The sequence below is a fragment of the Megalops cyprinoides genome, chromosome 10 (assembly GCF_013368585.1).
Source record: "Megalops cyprinoides isolate fMegCyp1 chromosome 10, fMegCyp1.pri, whole genome shotgun sequence".
Lineage (NCBI taxonomy): Eukaryota > Metazoa > Chordata > Actinopteri > Elopiformes > Megalopidae > Megalops > Megalops cyprinoides.
In genome coordinates, this window is record NC_050592.1 from 27,241,955 (window position 1) to 27,263,198 (window position 21,244).

A 21,244-nucleotide genomic window follows, 5' to 3' on the forward strand; every position below is an offset into this window, starting at 1 on the left:
ACGCCTTCCCCCCCCCATCCCCCACCTCTCCATCCCGCCATCCCGCCATCCCGCCGTCCCAGCATCCCGGGCCTCCCTGGCGCGGATCGCCGCGGTGACAGTTTGATTGGATCATCAATCCTGGCTGTTAACAGCACTCTTCCTGAACACCTGGGCAGCCAGGGCACATCTGGCTCTTAGCTACCGTGGTTTTAGTGACCCCGTGTGCATTTCCAGCCGTCACTTACATTAGCGGCGGGGATTAAAAATTACCTACGCACAACAGTTTTCCTCAAGATCATTATTTGCCCCCATCGACGCGCGCGCGTGTGAGGACGCCGCCGAGTTTGATTGAGTGTGCGCACGAGCGTACGCGCGCGGGGGACACGCATGACGGCCTGGAGCCTGCAGTTACGGGAGGAGGGCGGGAGAGTGGCGGGGCGTGAGGGGGGGGAGATGAATTTAGATTGTATCATTAGCTATTACTGTGACGTGAGCGCGCTGCAGCGGGAGCTGGGCGCTAAAGCCTCCCGTAGAAACTCCGCTCGCCACGTCCCCACCCAGCCATGTGACCTGCAGAGTGGGAGTGCAGCCGCGTGTGTGTGTGTGTGTTGTGGGGGGGGTGCTGGTTTTTGTGCGCTCCCCATTTGTCCCCGATGGCACTTCCTCTGTTCCTCTGAGGCAGATGCAGAGGGGGCTGTTGTACATTACTCAGCCGCTGCCACTCAGATAATAAGTTAGCGGCGCGGCCCACATTTGTACCGTCCGCGCGCGAAGCTGAAATTAAGATGACGCTTTCCGGTAATGTCGAATTCATCATCATATAATGCGGTTAAATTTATGGGATAACAGTGATAAAAACCCAGTATTTGCCTTCGCGCCACTTCCTCAGGTAGCGTTCGATTTAATAAACGTTCAGGCCTCTTTCATAAAGCTTGCTTGTGACAGGCTTGCACCATATGTGTTACACCCCCACCCCGCCCCCCCCCCCCACACCCTTTTTTATGCCGAGCTTTGCCTAATACATGTTACAGCGTTGCTGCGCAGACTGCAGTTTGAGTATTATGGTATTCATGAGCCATGTCACGGCAACTAAAGCTGCAGAGCAGCACGAACTTCCCTTCACTAAGTTGGCCATAGTTATATATCAGTGTGAGATACTATTGTTAAACAACCAGGGAGTGCTTCTTTTTTTGGGCGGGCGGAGAGGGGGATCTTTTGGGACTGCCTCACATTATACAAAGGCAGCTTTTGCGATTCTGCCTCTGTTCTATCCAAGGAGACTCATTGGTGGTGCTTAGCTGTGGCAACAAACAATTAACCACACACTGCAGACAAAACACATTAGTCTTAATTTTTTTCAAATTGTTTTCTTGATTGTTAGCGCCGCTATCGCAATGTGGCGCGGTCTGGAGTCCGAGCGGCACTCATCGGACAAAATGAAAGGGGGAGCCGGCGTCCCCGCTTCCCTTGGCTTTGTTGCTGTTATTAATTGCGACTTCACATTACTTCCCAGCACTAATAAACCAACAATGGTCTCAAACCACCTGAAAAATGAGGAGCCGGGCGCAAGGACAACAGTGTTCAGTCGAGGCGTGGCTCCGCGCTTGAGAAGCGGTTGGACCCTGTGACCAAGATTAATGAAACTCAGATGGGTTTTAATTAGTGCAGCTGCGGTCATCAATTACTCCCTCCACCCCAATACAAATATTGTTATGTTTGGGAAATTCTTGATTTATTCTATTTTGTACGGCCAGCAGATTTAGATGAATGTGCTCCCATCATAAATGTTCATGAGGATGGGATGGGGAGAAATGCGCGCACGTGCGTGTGTGTGTGTGTGCGTGCGTGTGTGCATGTGTGTAGCGTTGGGGGGTAGGGGAGCAGAAAGATATGCTGGAGGGCATGGTTTCGTTATTTAGGATACCGCGCCGAAAACTGTGAGAGTGAGCAAACCGCAGTGCTGCAGACTGGTCTCTTAACATGCTTAGGAATCTGGCTGCTAATGGGTTGCCCATAAATATCATCAGCGGCATTTAGGATCCTCGTGAAAAAGCCCAGAGGAAGTGAGATCGCCATCTGGGGCCTTCCCCTCTCTAACGCTGTAGCACTGGAGAAGATCCCTAACATGTCGTCCGGCCACGCACCCTCACAACACACTGTACAGCCCTGTACAGCACTGTACACTGTACAGACATGTACAGCACTATACACTGTACAGACATGTAATTCGATGATACATGCCACCAGCTCAGCCCCGCTTTCATGTTTGTAGGTGCGGCTAAGGAGGCGAGCGTCATCTGGAAGGGGGAGAGAGAGAGACGAGGAGTGAGAGGGGAAACCGAAAGTGTGACAGGGAGGAGAAATTAGGAGGGGCTGAGATCGAACGGTGGGGGGATGTGCTTTATGGAGGGGCGCCCCGCTAAACTCCAGGGGACTGGCTGCCCCGTCCCAGCACAGACACGGCCGGAGAAGAAGATCTGTGGCTCTGTCATTTTTATTAGCGCTGTGGGCAATGCCCCTCGACTGTGATGGAAGACATGTGCAGGCTGCATGCACACAGCACCGCGTGTTTTCATACACATCCTCAGACAGTTCTGGGATTTAATGTCTTAGCACATATAATCAAGCTGGTGGGAGAAAGGACATGGGCATAAATTTTAAAATGAGGCCAGCGTTTGTTGCTCCTGGAAATTTTCTATTACGTTTTAGGGAAAAAAAATAATCATCAATTGGAACATGTTTTTTAGCAGTGACATGAAGCTTCACATAGAGGCTGTGCTTGACAAAAAGGCTCACTGTAGAAAAGTTCCATAGTAAGTGTATTTTAGCTCTTTTTTTTTCCAAAGGGGGCATTGGACTGGGACCGTAGATCCTAAGCACTCTGTCATTTTTTGTGATATTTTCTAAAGAGGTATTAGCTGTCCAACCTAGACAGGTTTTATTTTCTCCAAAAGGCAGAGGCCTATGGGAGGTTTGACATGTCACAGTCACTGTTCCAAACCATTATTTGAACTAATACAGTTGCACAAAGCTAACGCAGCAAAGCAGATAGCAGTTAGTTAGCACAGTCTTGAATATTACAGGCTATAAGGTGATCCAGTCACTTTGCATTTGGTTACTGCAACCCTCTTGAACTACTACTGTTTAGATAAATTCTGTTTCCAAAGCTGAAGCATGAAAAGTACTGACCAGGAGCCCGTCAGTTTGATTTATTGACTGACTGACTGATAGGCTCCAAGCTACTGGAGCAGGTACACCAGCAGAGGATGTGTTTGTGTGGACTGCTTTCTGCCTGCCCTGCCCTCTCCCTCCCTAACTCCTTCTCTCCATTCCTGCCCCTTGTCATGGTTCGGGCAAAAATGTAAAGGCACACAAACAATGTTTGAAAAAAATGTGATTATTCTCTTTTCATCTCACGCTAACAACATGCAACCTGTACAAGAATCGCTCTACAACAACAAAGTATTTTAATCGTCTAAGCAACATGTAACCTCAGCACAGCCAACCCAGTCTAACTTTGCAAAGAAAAAAAAAATCATCATTGCAGGTTCTCATCAGGCTCAGTTTCATTTAAAACTCACAACACGACTTTCAACCGCTGTCCTTATGACCCAACTAACGCGCCATCTCTCCACCTGTATCCTGAGCTAACTGTTATACTTTAGTGTTATAAAACCTGCGTTGTGTGGCGCTGCTGGTTTCTGTGCAGTGGTGAGCTGTATCTGCTTCTCCTTCCCCTTCCTCCACACGTTCCCCCGCTCACACGGCAGCCGGCAGAGATGTGTGGCGTGGCCCGCGCGGTGGCTGTTTGCGAGAGCTGCCCTCTGACTCCGCAACAAGGCCGAGCGTTGTAAATTTTTCATGAAGAGGCCCACTCTGTAAACCGGCAAACAGAAATAATGTTTTAAATGCAATCATTGTCAGGCCCGAACAATGTCATTTATCAAGGGAGCGTTTTGGACTGTACAATAAGTTTCACATTATTAATACAATTTTTCATCTTGTGTCAGGTCCCTGATTTATGGCTTGTGTGTGATCTAAGGTGATCATTGAATTATAATTCAAGTAATAAGAGAGCCCTGCTTCTTCCTACCGACTACCCCCCTCCTTTCTGCATTTGCGATTGTGCCACCAAGCCAATTTGCTAAACAACCGTAGGCTAAATGATGCAGCTCCCTAATTCGAAGCAAGGCCCACTTTAATTAGATAAGGGATAAAACTCATTATTCTAAAATGATATCGAGCAAAGTAAATATGTGAGTGCTTGTGTGGGCACGGGTTTAATGCGACATCCTCAGCCATAGAATAAGGACCGCTCGGTGTTATGGCTGAATGATTTACAATACGATGCACATTGATGCATAGACTTTACCTTTTATTAAGTGTGCATCACGGTTACTTGCTCAGTAATTTCCTCGTGTATTTAATCAAAATCCATATCGGAACACTCGTTCCGTACCGAGCACATATGAAATGCAAAAAAAAAAAAAAAAAGCATCCCTATTTTTTTGCCGTTTGCATCTGTGACTTTCGAACATCCATCCTCGAAAAATGCACCTCCAAAAATACACACAATTTTAGAATACACATTTCCTTCAATGAATTAGGAAATTGATGGAAAAAATGGCAATTTATGATATTACTTTCTGAGTTTTACAAAAAAGAAAACCTTTATATAATATTAACCTTTAGTGTCTGAATAGCTTTTTCTTCAAGGTTATGGGCTTTGCATCATAAATAACCTCGATTCTTTTATTTTAGAAGTTTATGTCTTTTCCTGATGCTCAGAAACGATGGGATGTTTTTGGAGCAAAAGCACACAGAGGAAACTATCCACATTTGAAATACGTTACATGCCCGAAATTCAATTCTCATCAGTGTTGCCTAAATTTATGGCAGTACATTCTTTAAAAAAATAATTACATTTATTGTATCTATCATCCTTTTCTGTATCTGAGAGCGCACAACAGCAAAGAAAACATAAATATTTCTCCACCTGCAGGTAGGCAGTTGAATTTAATGAAAACTATGACCGTAATTTGATTTAAGATGCACTAATGTGGTTTGATGTCTGAGAGAAAAACAGTGATACCGTTGGCTCATGTTGTATTTTTCCTGTATTTCTGCTTTGTTACCAGAAATTTGACAAAGAGCGGAGTGCTTTATGGCTTCTCTGTGATTTACTGCGCCGGATATTCATATTAATGCTAATTCTTCCAGACACTATTTAGTGCCTGCGATATATATCGTTAATTGGTAGGGCTTAATATATGACACATAAATACAGAAGTGTGGATTTCAGGAATCAGCCCCACTTTTTTTTTACTGCAGTTACGGTGTGTTTAATCCAAACTTTGATCCGCCTGTTGAACACAAATTGCCAAGTTAGTACTTAGAGTACAGCTTCTGGATTTCAGACTTTTCAGAGAGCTTTTGCAATGATGCCAGGGGAACCATTCACAGACCCCATCAGTACTGAGAGAGTAACTGCTTTGATAATTTGGAGGCCCAATAACTCACAGCGAAGTCCATCTTTTCGAGAGGATTCTTTTCCTGTTTTTTTCTTTTCTTTTTTTTTTTTTAGTTTATAGCTCTTTTGATTGGCTTTCTGTCTCACTCCCCAAAGTACACTTTTCTCTTACTCTCCACTGTTTGACCACTACCAAAAATATGCTAATAATCATAAAGCCCCGCCCTCATGTCTGGGCTGGCTGAAACAGGATGTGGTGCCACGCCACAGACACAAGAGACGTTGCGCCGTTGGGAGAGTGCAACAAATGCCACATTAAAAGAGACTGTCCCCCTTGAGGAAGTTCATTCAGACCAACACGGCACCGGAGTTTCTTCAGCAGTCTCAGCAATAAAACGGGGAGTTCACCGTAATTAACTGCGGTACTGTTAAAAAAAAAAAAACACACACACACACAAAAACAAAACAAGCAAAAAACAAAATCCGGCAGCAACGGAAAAACAGACTACTCAGCCGCAGATAGAGAAAGGAGAGACGAGAGGTGCTCTTAGATTCCCGCTAAACTTGTGTGACCTCTTTAAAGGGGAACTTTTTAAGCACGGCCCCGCTGCAGCTTTAAAGGACCCGCACCGCCGTCGGTGCCGTTGAAGGATGGGATGTAATATAACAGAGGCAATAACGCGATCATCTCACAGGGACACATCCCCCCCCACGTCCCTGGTGCCACATTCCACCCCTCCAAACAACCCACCCCCCCAAAAAAAAAATCTTTCTTTAAGTTATGAGCAAAATAACAGGGAAACAATATTAAGATAACAATTCCTGATTGTTCGTCAGGCTTAAGGGATTTACGCGTGCACTCCCTTTTATCTAGTCCACCGTGTTCATTAAATTGACAATTTGTATTTGCCCTGCAGCAGGGTAAATAGGATTTCAAGCGGGTTTTTTTTCCCTTTCTTTTCTGAGGATTGAGGGTAAATAAATATGTCATGTGTCTTTGTGTTTCGCATTCTGGTTTAAACAGGGGCATGGTCGTTGTCAGCGGAGTACATGCCTGTTTTTTTTTTTTTTTCCCTCCGCCCTCTGCGTTTTCTTGGTTCAGATGTTGGCGCAGGTCGATGTCACTGGCAAACAGCGCAAGCTTCTCAAGCTGGTGTACCTCTCCAGCGGTAACCTTGGTTACGAGCTCCCCTGCAGTGCGCTTGGAAAGTTTTATTTCTGCGGTTACCATGGTCATTTTGGTGTTCCGTGCTTTTCGACCGCGGTTCCCGCTGACCTGTGAGATACTGTCGGTTCCTGAATTAGATCCACTGTTAAATAGGCACCCTGTGGGCCGAACACACCAGCACATACAGACCGTTCTATCATGACTTTTGACTCTCTTGTTACAGGAAAGCACCACACTTTTTGTGTTGTTCAGATAAGAATAAAAGTGGGACTATGAAGCGTGCCGTGAACATTGTGAGTGAACATTCTCTCACACGTTGAGTGTGTTATTTGGATTCCTACCCAATCTGGAGGTTTGCGAGGAGCAGAGGATGAGCTTAATAAACAGTCTGTTTCCTCTCCACACCTTGCTTATTGTGTTGTGTGCAGTGTTGACATGACACTTAAGGACTGCAGGTATGTTCCCTTGGGAAAAGCAACGTTACACGATTGCTGGTATTTTAAACAGAACATATAGTGTACTTGTGCTGCAATCACAGAGGTGAAGTTACGAGCCTGGACTGTGGAGAGTGTGTTCTGACTGCATTTTTTGCTATACAATAAAATATCTATATTAACCAAGCTGAGAGATATGTATCAAGGCTTATCATAAACATAGAACCAAATATAAATCATATGTTACTATTTTCCATCTGTTTTTTTAAACCAGTTTTGGCATTGCTGTAAATTAAAAAAAAAAACAAAATAAAAAAATCAACTCAAAAATCAAAGTAAGACTTGTAACCTCAACCCTCCCTCTCTTTCTCTCCCCCGAGTCTCCCTCTCTGCCGTTCTCTCCTCCTTTCTGTCTTTCCTTTTTTCCCTTTATCTCTCTGTCTCTTTCCCTCCCTCACACTCAGGCCGTATGGTGCACAGTCAGATGATGATTGCTGCCGGTTGTTTTTTTTTTGCGCCAATCGCTGCGGTCCCATTCGCCGTTACCGTGGCAGCAGGACGGTGATGACAGGCGCGAGAGCCCGTGTCCTCAGAGGACACGCTCCCCGCGTCTGCGCCTGCGGCGCTGATGGTCAGGACCCCCCAGTTCGCCCGTGTGCTCACCAGCCGCCGCCGCGCGGGGCTGTCCTCACAGAACTCCCGCGCGGAAATGCAGGGCTCTGAAAAAACGGGGGGATCGCGCGTTTTTCCCGCGCCTCCTCGCTCGCTCGCTCGTCCGCCTGCTCGCTATCTTCACTCGTGGACACGCGTGCCGGTGGGTGGCGCGGGGGTCTGAGATGCGACGGCGGGGCGGTGACGGCGGCGTTAATGACGGTAATTACGCTGATGGCGGTGTTAGCGTGATCTCGGAGACGAGGCGGCGGGAAGGAGAGCGCTCGCGTTACGCACGGCGCACGGTGGCGGCGGTGGCGGGGAGTTTCCGACAGCTGGCCCGCAGAGCCGCTCAGACCGACGGCCAGATGCTGGGCTCGTGTGCTGGGGGCTCTCATGATCATAACCATAATAATCATAATCATCTCTCCAAATCGTGCTGGTTCAGTGGCCTTGAGGTTCCGGTGCCCGCCCTGACACCTGAAGGATGTTCTCCTCATCAACACTTAGTATGATGGGGGGGGTACTTCATTCCAGTCCTGGGAGGCCGCAGTCCGGCAGCTTTTCTCTACAACAGTGCAGCTCTGGGATGTGAAAGAGCATGCTAAACTGATCCAGTCAAGACAGTCGCTGGTTTGAATCAGATGGTTAACCGCCTGGTTAGATCAATAGCCAGCAGCATCCGTGGCCGTTGAGGACCTGAAGGAGCTGGCTTTTTGTTGCAGAGCCTCCTGTCCTTGGGGTGTTGTTGTACATCGAGGTGGCTCACACTGTTGGTGTAAGGATAGGTTCAGACTCATTTAGCCGCAGCTTACACGCTGAATCTGTTTGTGTCTTTTAATAATGTAAAAGGATGTGCTGCATTCGTTTACATGCATTACATGCTACCCATCTGCTTATGATCTATGCTACAGACCATGTGGATGGAGTAGCCTCCAGCTCTTGTCAGTCACATGTATGGGTGACTGACAGATGGAGAATTGGGGTCTGTATGTGGTATGTTTGTTTATGTGTAGCTATGTTCATTGTATAATTTTTTTATGTATATAATAGGAAGAGGAGATAGAGAAACGACTGCTTATGCCAAGTCTGAACTTTATTTATTTGACTAGTAAATTACTTACCCAAACCGGCTTAGCCAAGCTCACTCACTGAACATGTCCAATGATGCATCTGAATATTTATTAGTCTGGATATATTTATAAGTCATTGAGGTTATGTGTGTTGTGCAAGAGCTAAACAGCGAAGTTCCTCCAAACACTCAGACCTGAAACTTTCTGGTTACAAGCCCAGTCCTTCGACCACCATGTTCCAGTGTTGTCCCACATCAGACCACCCTAAATAAGGTACATTCCAGTGGTTTAAACGAGTGTATCAGCTACCCAGCACTGAACGTGTTACTCGTGGAGACACTACTGCACACTAAGAGAGTATGTCGTTCTATCACAACATTTTTAACTTCAGACCAGGCTGTCATCAGCTGAGTCTGGATCCGCATTAATCAGAAATAACAAAGTTGGCCATGTTTTTCAGGAAGCGCTAATCCAAAATTAAACCTTTTCTTAATATTTCACGATCGTCTCCTAATTCCGTTTGGATCGACTCCTGCAGACCCCACAGCCGTTACGCGCATCTGCTCATCTGTTTGGATCTGCCTCATGACAGGTTTAAAGCATCGTCAGCCTCCACTAATATCTGTCTGGCCTGAGCCCTTGGCATCATTTAATCTTCATTCTGTTAATTTAGTCTGGACTCTGCTGGTCCAGGATTGATGATCTCAGCTGAGCGCCGTGCAGACTGATCGAGACGGTAAACAAGATGCCAGGAGAATAAGAGCATCTCGCGGAGAGGAGGCTGACTGACAGCACGCAGGGTGCATAGTTTTTCCTCCTGTAGGTCACAAGTCAGACTTTTTCACTGCTCGACATTTCCTGTGTGGAAATATTCCTTTGGCATTTGCACATAAGACGTGTTCCCCCCGCCCCCCGACTCTTGTAAAATGGGTGATATTGAAAATTGGCAGAATCAGTTTCGTTTTAACAAAAAGACACAAATTAATTAATTAACATTAATTATGGACACAGGTCAGAGGAAGACATGAATGCCATTGGTTGGAGCTTGTTTAAATTTGTAGAGGCCAACTTACAGCAATTATCAGACAGCAGGATTCCTAAAAACAAATATCATTTATTAACATACAGTGACTACTTAAAGAACACACAGTGGTTTGTTATGTTTAAGGAAGGGAAAGTTTGAATGATATCTGACTATATTGGGTTACTAATTAATTTCCTTAAATAGTAATTGTATTTATTGTTGGTGCGACGATACAAATGCATACTGTGGTTAGTGTGATGAGAAATAAATCTCATTTCTTAGGTTCGAGTAGATAAAAATATTGTGTCTGGCATTGCTATCTTAAGAACGCCACATATTCCTTACAATTAATTGAAATACAACAATATTTAATTGAGGATTTTACAAACAAACAACAACAGCAGTTAGCAACAGTTAGTGACTCAGAAAATATATTAAGCAATGCATCAGTGTAAAGATGTTGTTTACTGTTACTGAGGTTAACAAGTTAACCACTTTAATCTCTCGAATTATAAAGGCAACACATTGCAGAACTCAGTCTCTCCTGAATAATGTCAGATGTTTGGTTGTGCTGTGACATGTTTCCCTTGCTCAGCCTAGAATCCAGCGAGACATCTGAGATTTCGGGGCCTCTGACGAAGCAGTGCTGCCATGACCTATTCGCAAGCTCCTTGGAGTCTTTGTTAGTTCAGTTTTCCACTGAAACAATCCTCTTGCCATTGGAAGTTGGCACTCAGAGTCTCCATAATCTCGAAGCTTTCATCACGGGCATAAGAGACAAGGATAATTAAGTTAGCCTCGTGCTGAACTTAATCTATCCAAATTGCCATGCTGGAATAATTGAATAACCAGTCTGATTGTCAGAGCTGACCATTATCAGTGGCTGTTCGGGTTTTTCTTGCAGCGGCTCCTTCCTCAGTCATTTCTCTGCAGACGGAGACTCCCAGGTGGCCTTTGTTTACTCTCTCAGGTGCTGTGAGAGGGCCTGGCCCTGGATTTCCCCAGAGCCACAGGTTATCTGACTGACAGGGAGTGGGAGACACTGAGTCCAAGACCCTCTGCCACTTACAGTGTGTGTGTTTTTTCCAAAAACCTCTGCCAATCTGTGCTGATGGAAAAGCGGATTCATAGTGCAGAGTTCCTGCACTATGAATAAACAGCAGAAACTTTACATTGAAGTCAGGTCTGTTCACAGGATTCCAGGTCAAATAAAAGGGAAAGTATTGGGCGTCTTGATAACTATGAATTATGTCTGTTCAAGGACACCTAGAGCTGTGATCTGAAAAAAAAAAAAAAACAATTGAAAGTTTAAGATAATTTAATAGCTTGAAAGTATTTCTAAGCGTGGAAAAGTTACTAAGTATTTGCAACTTGACCCCACCATGTTTATTTGGATGTCTCAATCACACTGTGACAGATTCAGTAATGCTAGGTATGTCCAAACAATCACTTTCCCATGGTTTTATTTACTCACAGAAGCACCCTCTGTGACAGTTTTTTGTTACAAAGCAGAAACTCCCAAATAGACAGGTTTGAGATTGCCCTCAAATCACGTAACTGGAGGCGGTGACATTGTCTGAAGGACAGTGCAACTTCTTTTCTCTTCGTGAAGCCTAGCATCGGTCAGATGGACCTGCCAATCAAAGCTCGTGGCGCGCGACCCCATCGGGTGATGCGAAACGATGAACTCAATTAGGGCGCGAGGTGTGACCCGCTCCAAAATGGCCTTGTAACACAAACTGGCTTTGATTGTCACTCTGCTTTATATTGCTGTGCCCTCCAGCATGTGTCTTCCGGGGGTGAGGGGGGAAGGTGGGGATGGGCGTTAGAAAAAAAAAAAAGCTTTCTGGTCCCCCTCAGGAGGAATTGTGGGATAGGAGTCGGAGGAGAGCGCTTCTCTGCTTTTGTTCCGACTGCAGGATCGGCGTTCACCGAGCCGCAGCGTGCCGCGCCGACAGCGACGTTCAGGAAAACTCCCACTTGCTGTTTGCTTATCTCTGCATCTGCTACTGCCGGCAGTCACACACACACACACACACACACACACACACACAAAAACCTAGAGAATTAATACCTCCAATCCAGGAGAGGAGGAAAAGTGGAGCAAAAAAAAAAAAAGATTCAAATCCCCGTTTGTAATTAAGATCCAGGGTACAGCCTTTAATTTGTTTGATGTGAGATGCTGATGAGGGCCACGAATAACAACAACAACAAGAATAAATGCAGCAGTAATTATATTTAACAAATGGCAGCTTTGAAAGGGAAAAGGTCCCCCCCCCCTCCCTTTTCTGTTGTGAGACGCTGTATGCATATGTATGCGCAAACTGTCGAACGGAAGAGATCTGACACGCAGGAGCGGGATCAAAGAATGCTATCTGATCTCGTAAAACGTATTAAAGCTCGACTCATTTCAACATGAAGTATATCGATTGTTGTGGAGAAGATTTGCATGAACCGAAGGCACAAGAGACAAACGGAGGAGTTGTTAAGACCGCGTGCTTATATGGTAGATAAACAATTGCCTGTTTAACTCATAAAACAAGAATGTCGTGCATAATGTTTACAATAAAAGATAGCATCTGTTCGCCCGTTTTATATATTTCTCCTAGCTGGAGGCAAGATGCTCCATAAATACTGGCGGAAATAAACAGATATCCGCATATATCACAGAAATAACATGCCTGTCTAAACTTTGTGAGGTGGAAGGCATGCAGGCCTATTAGTGGAACATGGAGAGCTGATGGCATCTTTCTGTGCCTTTCTTCCCAAGTTTAATTGATAAATACTTTCAACCTCTGTAACACAGCCCCTTGCAGGTCCTCACATACTGTAGCTAAGGCCTGAATGTTCATTTGCCAGTTCATCTTGGTAATAAGGGCATGCTGGTAAATATTTGAAAACTTGCAAACTTGCATGACGTCATGTCAAAATTCCCATTATTGCTCAAGCATTTGGGGTTTGAATGTTGACATGAGTTTGGTTCTTGTTAATCCATAGACCACAGGCTATGATGTGTGTGGATATTAGTGTGGGGTCGGTGAACTTGCATATCGATGCACAAGATGCATTTTGGGCAAGTGACGTGTCCAAAATGGTGACATATTGTCAGGAATCTCAAGGAATGAAAAGGTTCATTTGATCAATTTGTGTACACTTCCTGTCAAAAGACTCGCAGTGAAGTTACAGAGTTGTAGCTGCCCTCTGAATTCAGGTGAAGCTGAGTCCTCTGATTGTGTCATGCTCTCTGAAACTGATAGCGGTCTGCAGAGAGTTGAACTGCCTGCTAACTTTCCCCGCCTCTGATTGGTTGTTTCATACCGTGTGAGCTCCTGGCGCACCACCTGCCTCCCTCCTTCTCTCCCTCTTTCTGTCTCCTCCCTCCTGCCTCCCATAGCACACACAGCCCAATGTGGGGGACTGCATTCAAAGCTGTGCTGAGCGCTTGGCAAGCGGCTTGTCAGAGCCGGCTGATCCCACAGACCACTTCTGCCTGTTCCGCTGCATCGTGGCAGGTTTTTGCTTGAGAGCAAAGCACACGTCCAGCGGTATTAACAGGGTGAATTCACCCACGATTTTTCCTCTCCTCCACACTTGCACAGTTGATTCACATTTTGAGAACAAGGCCAGAGCATCGCCCCTAATGCGCGGCGCCATTTTGAAATCTTCAGACACGGAGACATAGGGTTTCCTATTCCACAGGCACCGGTGGGCCTCCAGTGCAAATCACAGTGAAATATGTTTCCAGTCTCTGCTTCCTCCCTGTGGGACTAAGATGGACTCTGAGGCCCAGAGTCTTCCAGCCTTTCTTTCCACCAGGAGTAAAGAAGGCACACGAGTCGAATTATCCATTGACAGACTGATATACTGAGATGTCTTTGGTTATGTGTGCTTGTGTGTTGTTGGCTCAGCTGACATTGATCTGCCCTGATTGACCAGTTTTCTGGCATGATTTTTTTTTTTTATCTTGCTGATAACTGGAAAGTTCTGTCATTTCACAGAAAGAAAAACATAGCAGGGATGATAACAAAGACACACACTGTATATGTTTTCTGGACCCTGTATCGGATATCTACTCTGGCTTCAAATTTCTAGATGTAAACTTCTAATTAGGAGAAAAGAAAGAAAAACAAAAAGTGAAGTGATCATCTGGTCAGAGGTGGGAACATGTGCAAGCTCATCAGCTCACGCCTCCATATACTAGAGGGCATATTAATACACCGTTTCCCCCCCGCCTAACCCCAGCACCCACAAGGCCAGTGTTAATGAGGGTCGTACAGTACATCACAGTGTGCATCAGACAATCAGTTTGCATGTGCTAAAATGCTGCCAGTGGCTAAACATCATCTATTTCAACCTAACGAACACTCAATAAAATGACCAGTCAGCTAGCTATGGTGATGTAGGCTTTCCTCTTTCACTTCACCTTTGACTGTTAAAGTTAGCCAAAGCGAGTTTGACCAAGGTAGCAACAGTAACCATGGGGGGGGCGGGGGAGGGGGGCCTTTATTAAGTCCCCGCCATTGTCCTGCTCCGTCACAGCTCAGCTCTGAGAATATTTAGCATGAGAAAGCCCTTCTGGATTCCGTCCCCCTGGCTGCTGGAATCTGAGGAATTCTGAGACTGTCCGTCAGCCCAGAGCTGCTTGATTCAGCTCTGACAAGAGGAAAAGCACGACAAAATCCTGCCAACACGACACCCGGCTTGCCTCCTGCTTTGACAACTGGAGATATATTTGGCTTGTGATATTTTGCGCAATGCGCTGCCTGTGTTTATTACGATGGTTTAAATGCGGCAGGTGCAGACAAGCAAAGCAAAGTAGCACTAATGATAAGTATGATGTCTGAGGGTGAAACATTGTTAATGAGAAGCACAGATAGAGCAGAGAGATGTGCACAAAGCCGATAAACACTGCTCTGTGTGTGTGTGTGTGTGTGTGTGTGTGTTGTTAACACCTTGTCTGTTTTTCCTGTGGCCTGTCACTATGGGCTCTTAAAAATGCAGCTCTTCAGTTTCTCTGCATCTTTGAGTGACAGAGTGACGGGATTTTGCCTGGCTGTGTTCAGGTCTCAGGCACTTGGCCTCCACTGCACAGAGAGAGATAGAGTGTGTGTGGGCCGTCCTGGGCTGTCAGAGAGGGGGGGAACAGGCGAGGGAGGGGGAGTACGGCTTGCTTTTCATTTAGCCTTTTGCTCTGACAGCCCCTGCCCCTGCCCTGGATAAGTGGTGTACCCCCACCCTCCTTTTACAGGTGAAATCTATTCTCACGTTTGCCTCGGGGGCAACTGGACTGTAACAGAATTTTTCAAACCCTTTGGGCCCGACCGCAAAGCGGAGAACAAATGGCGGAGGTGCCAGGCCCGGACAGAAAAATCAATGCTCGCTCATACAGGCATGGCAGCAATCGGAGAGAGAGCTCTGGCTCCCCTCCTTCTCCACCATGGGCTTTTTAGTATACCGGGAGCCTTCTCTCCTCTTTGTAGGTTAACATTTTTGCCTCCTGAGACAGTGTTGGGGCCAGTATGTAACTCTCTCTCTCTCTCTCTCTCTCTCCCTCCCCTCCTCTCTTTCTTTTTCTCTCTATTCTCTCATCCTGCCTCCTCCTATTCCTCTCTTCCTCTTTCCTCCTCTCAATATCTTTCTCTGTCTCTCTCCCCCTGTATCACCCTTTCTTTCTCTCTCTTTTTCTCTCTCTTCTCTCCCTTCCTCCCGTTCTTTCCCCCTCCTTCCCTTTCTCTGTCTCGCCCTGTGCAGGAAGTTTGAGTGCAAGCTGTGTGACCGCTCCTTCAGCGAGAAGTGGTCACTGAATAACCACATGAAGCTGCACACCGGGTCCAAGCCCTTCAAGTGCACCTGGCCCGCCTGCCACTACTCCTTCCTGACCATGTCGGCCATGAAGGACCACTACCGGACCCACACAGGTGAGTGTGGGGCCAATTACAGGGCCAGCATCCCCTCTGTGACCCCCCCCCCTCCCTCCACCCCCACCCCGCATGGTCCTCTCTCCTGACGACCTTTAACCTCTGTCTTCACCCCACCTGCTCTTTAATTGCATTTTCGACACGTCCCCACAGCACTCACCAGCAGATAATGCGATTGTGCGCTGCCTCTGGGTTGGTGAGAAGTGGGGGAATGAGGGGTGGGAAGTGGGGGGGTCTCTTGCTATAGAAGAAAGAGGAACATGAGGGTCCAAGTACAAGAGGGGAAAGAGCAGATGGGGTGGGGTACCTCCTTTCATTCTCAAGTGGACGCTGAAAGCCAGCCAGACAGCCCAGATTTATCCGGCAGTATCCTCCTCTTCTCCAGCGGGGTCACGGCGTGAGACACCACGTGCATGCCGTTTTAAATGTGTCTGGACTCCAGCGAGACAGAGTTGCCTCGGCTGTAATTAGACGTCTTTGTTCCATCCATTTTCCGTTGCATCAGTCACCACCATCGCGGGGCGGCCGTTAGCCCCCGTCGCCCAGGACGAGAAGCAGGGCCTAGCCGGTACCACCCCCACAGCTCTGATTGGTCAACTCCCGAGAGTGGGCTTTGAGTCTGACGCCAAAGTTGAGAAGCTTCCTTTAATTAATGGCCATTGAAGACGAGCGGAATCATTTGCAACATTACTGCAATTGCATTAACCGAGCGGTCCTGACACCCTTAAAATATTAGTTGCGTGTGTTATCTGTTTAAACATTATGAACGACCTCATTTAACGCGTAAAGCGTAAAAATTTATCGGTTTGAATTAAAAAAGTGAAATGAATTATTCCAACATGCTTTGTCTGGACTGTGCATAATTATTATCAATTAGAAAAACTCAAGTTTCCCCTTACTCATCTGGACTTGGTGTCGGGCCCAGTTAAGATGGATGTGCGACTTTGAGGTGGCGAACAGCAGACGGAGGGCCCATCCACATCCACACCCCTCTCATGCCTCCTGACTAACACAAGATGCCTGGACAACTAAGGGCAGTAATGTGTCACCACCAAGGCACATGTCTGTGTGTTTGCGTGTATGTGTGCATGTGAGTTTTTGTATGTGTATGCACACATGTATGTGAAGTGTATGTGTGTATGCATGTACTTACGTGTGTGTGTATGTGTGTGTGTGTGTGTGTGCGTGTGCGTGTGCGTGTGTGCGTTCATGCCTGTGTGTGCGTGTGTGTGTATGCATTGGTGTGTATGTGTTTGTGTGTGTATGCATTGGTGTGTATGTGTTTGTGTATGTGTGAGTGTGTGTGTGTGTGTGTGTGTGTGTTTGTGTGTGTGTGTGTGTGTGTGTGTGTATGGGTGTGTGCGTGTTGAGGTTTCAGTTTGGCACTGGTGCAAAGCTGGCAGACTTAGTAAAGGTCCTGGAGGTTAATGGATCCTTCCTAATGGATTTGGAGCAAAGAGGGCAGAAAACACCCGACAACGACAACCCCTCTCTCTCTCTCCCCGTCTCTCTGTGTTGCTGTCTTCTTCTTTCACTCTTTTTTTTCCTCACTCGCAGTCTTTCACGCTCTTTTTCTTCACTCTCTTTCACTCTCTTTTCCCCTCACACCCTCAGTCTCTCACTCTCTTTGCCCCTTACCCCTGTCTCCCTGTCTCTCTCTCTCTCCTTCCTCCAGGTCACGTAAAGGGGTGTTTCAGTAGGCCTGTGTCCTGTGTGCTCTCCTGGCTAGCACATTTAGCAGTCGCTCTCTCCCCTCTCTCTTCCCCCCATCAGAGGCGTGTTCTGCAGGGCACTGATGTTTTCCAGCATTGCCTCACCGCGTGATTAGCTGCTATTATAATTTCCAGAGGATATGACAACCATTATTTCAGAGGCATCGGCGCGGTAATAGAAGCACGATGCTCTCAGTCTCTTACTGTAAATGACAAAGCAGACACTTCCTCTTCCCCGCTCCTCACTGCTCTCCTTTCATACATTATACTCAGACTCCTTTGGAGTCTGGGCTCTGGAAACCTGCAGTAAGTTAACTCGGGCGAGTGGGGGGGGACACTCCCAGGGAGATCTTTGCCACAGAGGATTTTTTTCCATGCGGCACTCCAAGCAACAGAATAACCCATTGCTCCTTTTATGCAGCGTGTTTTTTGAGGAAGATCAGAAGTGTTGTTTACAGACTTTGGTTGTTGATTTAATGTCTCTGCTGGCAATCTGATTACTTAATCATTCACGACTGACCCGTGCTATGCTGCAGTCACTTTATATGCTCTGACTGTTATAGTGGTAGCGGAGCATGTCTTTCAGTGTTTTAATGAATGGAGCGATACTTTAAGTTTCTTTTGATGCTTTTTGTGTTATTCAGTTGAGTTGTTCCACTACTCTCCCTTTCCCCCAATCTACTCTAATCGGATGTAAGCGTAACTGTGAATATTTGGTATTTGTTTTTCACAACAGGCTTTGACCTGATTAGAAGTGCATCGTTTGGCAGTTCAGATGGATTTCCTTTGGATCGCTGTTTCTCCCTCCTATTTAGAAGCATTGCTTGTGCAGAATCGGAGGCCCGAATTAAAATGCGTTAAACACACACACACTGTTTTTTTTTACTGCTGGGGAATTCATTGTTCTCATTTGGCTTGTCTGTTTTTTAGCAAATGGCTTTCCTCAGATCCCGTGGAAAAAGGCGGAGCTGCGAGGGTCATTTGTAACTCCAGATTTATGGGTTCCCCCCAAATAAATAAATAAATCAAAATGTCACTCTCACCCGGGCGTTCCAAAAGCACTCACCAGCAGGCCTTGTGGGCTGATGACAAGAGCACAATTGATTTCCTTATTGCTTCAATTTGTCGCTTAATCTGGCGATATGTTGATAAATCTTCGCACTTTGTCAATTAATTTTCTTGAAAAATGGGGCCCAAAATGGCGAGCACATCAATACCACGCCGGATTCTGTGACAAAATTAAGTGATAAAATTAATTGCCCTCCATCCCTTCCACGAAAACATAACTAATGAGGGAGGCAATTATAGTTGCGCACGGTCTCCTCCGGGGCGTATTATTTAAAAGGAAAAAAAAAAGAAAAAAGAAGGAGAAAGAAGGAAAAAACACCGGGAAATAATGTTTATCAAAACAGCGGGCCATTGTCACAGAAGAGGGGACAAAACAACGCTGGCTTTTGTTTATGTTTGTATCGGGGAGGTTGCGCGGATCGCGGAACACCGAGTTATACGCGCGTTCGGATTCGGAAGTGAGCCGACCTCACAGCTGACGCCAGCCATGCGGACTGTTGTTCTTTTTGTTTGTTTGGCTTTTCCTTTGACGTGACTGCAGTTTGCGATCAGCCTGTGGTAGGGTTTTTTTTTTTTTTTTTTTCCGAGAGTGGTTCGTGGGAGGCCCGCGTCTCCTTAGCTTCTCTGACAAGGGTGTTGACAGTCCCGCGTCCCTCGTCTGCCCGGAGAGATCGCCGCTATCGAGCAGCAGATGAAAAGCCGGTGCAGATGTAATTTATTGTCAGTGTTTCCTTCTGAAGAATAATTGTGGAGACTTGGCGTGGATCAATAAGTATGGATTTTTGCGGTCGGGGCTTGTAGAGTGCGGGGGTAACGGGAGACGGGGGAACGGGGCGGCTATTTTCTAATAGAAAGGAAAGGGATCAGCCTCGCTTTCCTCACGGATTCTCCATGCAAACTGGAGGGAAAGCGGAATTCATTACTCTGTCTCAGGGAGCTGACTAGGCGAGAGCAGAGCATCATGGGTGAGGAAGGAAGGCCGCGTGTAGGAGGTGGGAGGGATCACGTGAATCCCCCCCACAGTAAAAGGGGTCATTTGCTTTGGTTTCTCTCTTTTTTCCCCCAATAATTTTTGCCAACCCCCCCCTTTTTTTTTCCGTGACGGGTTTGTGGGGGTCCCTTCTCTCTGTGATAGCGAACTCTCTGGAAGGATTCTTCATGCTTAGATCGATCGGGCAGTACCTGCCCTGCCACAAAGCAGACCGCACTCTCCTCCTTCCTCCGCGGCCCTCACAAAGCAAAGTAAGAGGCTACTAAAGGGCACTGTAAGTTGCGTCTTAATATTATTTCCAGCAGCACCACCCCGGCCAACAAACGCCACTCCACCGCACCAAAACAGACGCATAAATAGATGACGCAAATGTAAACTGCGCAATTTATTAACTCCTCCTCCAGATGCCCTCAGACATCCGAAGGGACGATTCCACAGGACATGTAAATATTGCAATAAAGGGAATAACGCCAGTAATCTGCATTTGCCCCGGAGGGCGGTTCCGCTTTGAATCGAAGTTCATGCTGCATTTTAAATCCCGCCCCCCTACCCTTCCACCTCTCCCTGATGTTTCTGCTTTTGTCTTTCTGCAGCCCTGTAAATACAGTATGCAGTTCAATCTCATCTCTGCTCCCTGCGTTGCTTATTTCACCCGCTGTGTCCAGGGCAGCCGCGCACTGACGCAACCGCAGCAAGTTTTCAGCGCGATGGAAGGTCTGTTTCAGTCATTTAAACACATCTTAGCATGAACAAAAATAACGGTCCAATAACAACAACTGGCTGAGAGGATTCTACTGTGTGCCTGCGAATCTGCTGATTAAGCTCGAGACCCGAAACCTCAATACAAAATAATTGCAAGTATTATTTCAATCCTATGCAAGTGGAGACAACTGAGGAAATATCAGTGTAACAAATACATGTTGGTAGGAGAACAGAGGAGTCCAGCTAACTGTGAAGCCCAGGATGTCACCATTTGGTTGGACACGCCAAGCACCCACCAAGCCGATTATCTGCACGAGGCTGACCTGCAGACGGGTAGCTCCAAACACCGTGCTGCCTCTTTCCTTTCCCAGGTGCCCTTGACTGCTCCTGTAAATCGTTATTCCTGCCACGGCTTCATTGTTGTGCTTCAGTTCTGAGTTATTTTTGGCATGTAATGGGGGCAGGCGCGTAGTTGACCTCAGACTGTTTAAATGAAAAAAAAAAGAAAAGAAAATTAAAAGTTCAAGCAAAACCAGGCTGGGCTTTGAGACACACCAGCGGACAAAAGGACATGGACTAAGTGGCTGGCTTTCGGAAAAACATCTGTTGCGAACGACCAGCTGACCCTTAACAAAACGTGTTGAGAGACTATACGGGGCACTGTAAGAGCACATTTTTCCCACTTAATGGTGCTGCATTAGAATACATTACTTCCATATGGAGGCCACAGCTGATGGGTAAAGTGCTTTGAAAGTGTGTAATGAGAAGAGCCCTGTCCCACGATGAAAGATTCAGTGAAAGCTGTCATTACCTGTAGGCGTCTACTTTAAATATGCAACAGTTCCCTCACGCTCACGGTCGGTTCAGTAATTCGAAAAGAAATAAACTCATTATCATCCAGGAAGGCAATGTCAGATTAGGGAACAATCAAATGCGATTCGTGACAATAAATAGTTTGATCATGCAGTGGTGTGGAATGACAGCAACTAAGCCTGGCAATAATAATAACTAATAATAATAATGATGATGCAATGCATACGTTGTGAGTATG

The 21,244-nt window shown here is 46.4% G+C and overlaps 1 protein-coding gene across 1 annotated transcript in view; it reads left to right on the forward strand.

Moving 5' to 3' along the window:
• Positions 1-21,244, forward strand: part of znf407 (zinc finger protein 407) — a 168,170-nt gene that overhangs the window by 89,746 nt on the left and 57,180 nt on the right. The window contains exon 5 of the mRNA XM_036539569.1: positions 15,554-15,720. Coding sequence (XP_036395462.1) covers positions 15,554-15,720 — 167 coding nt within the window. The remainder of the gene's footprint in view (positions 1-15,553; positions 15,721-21,244) is intronic.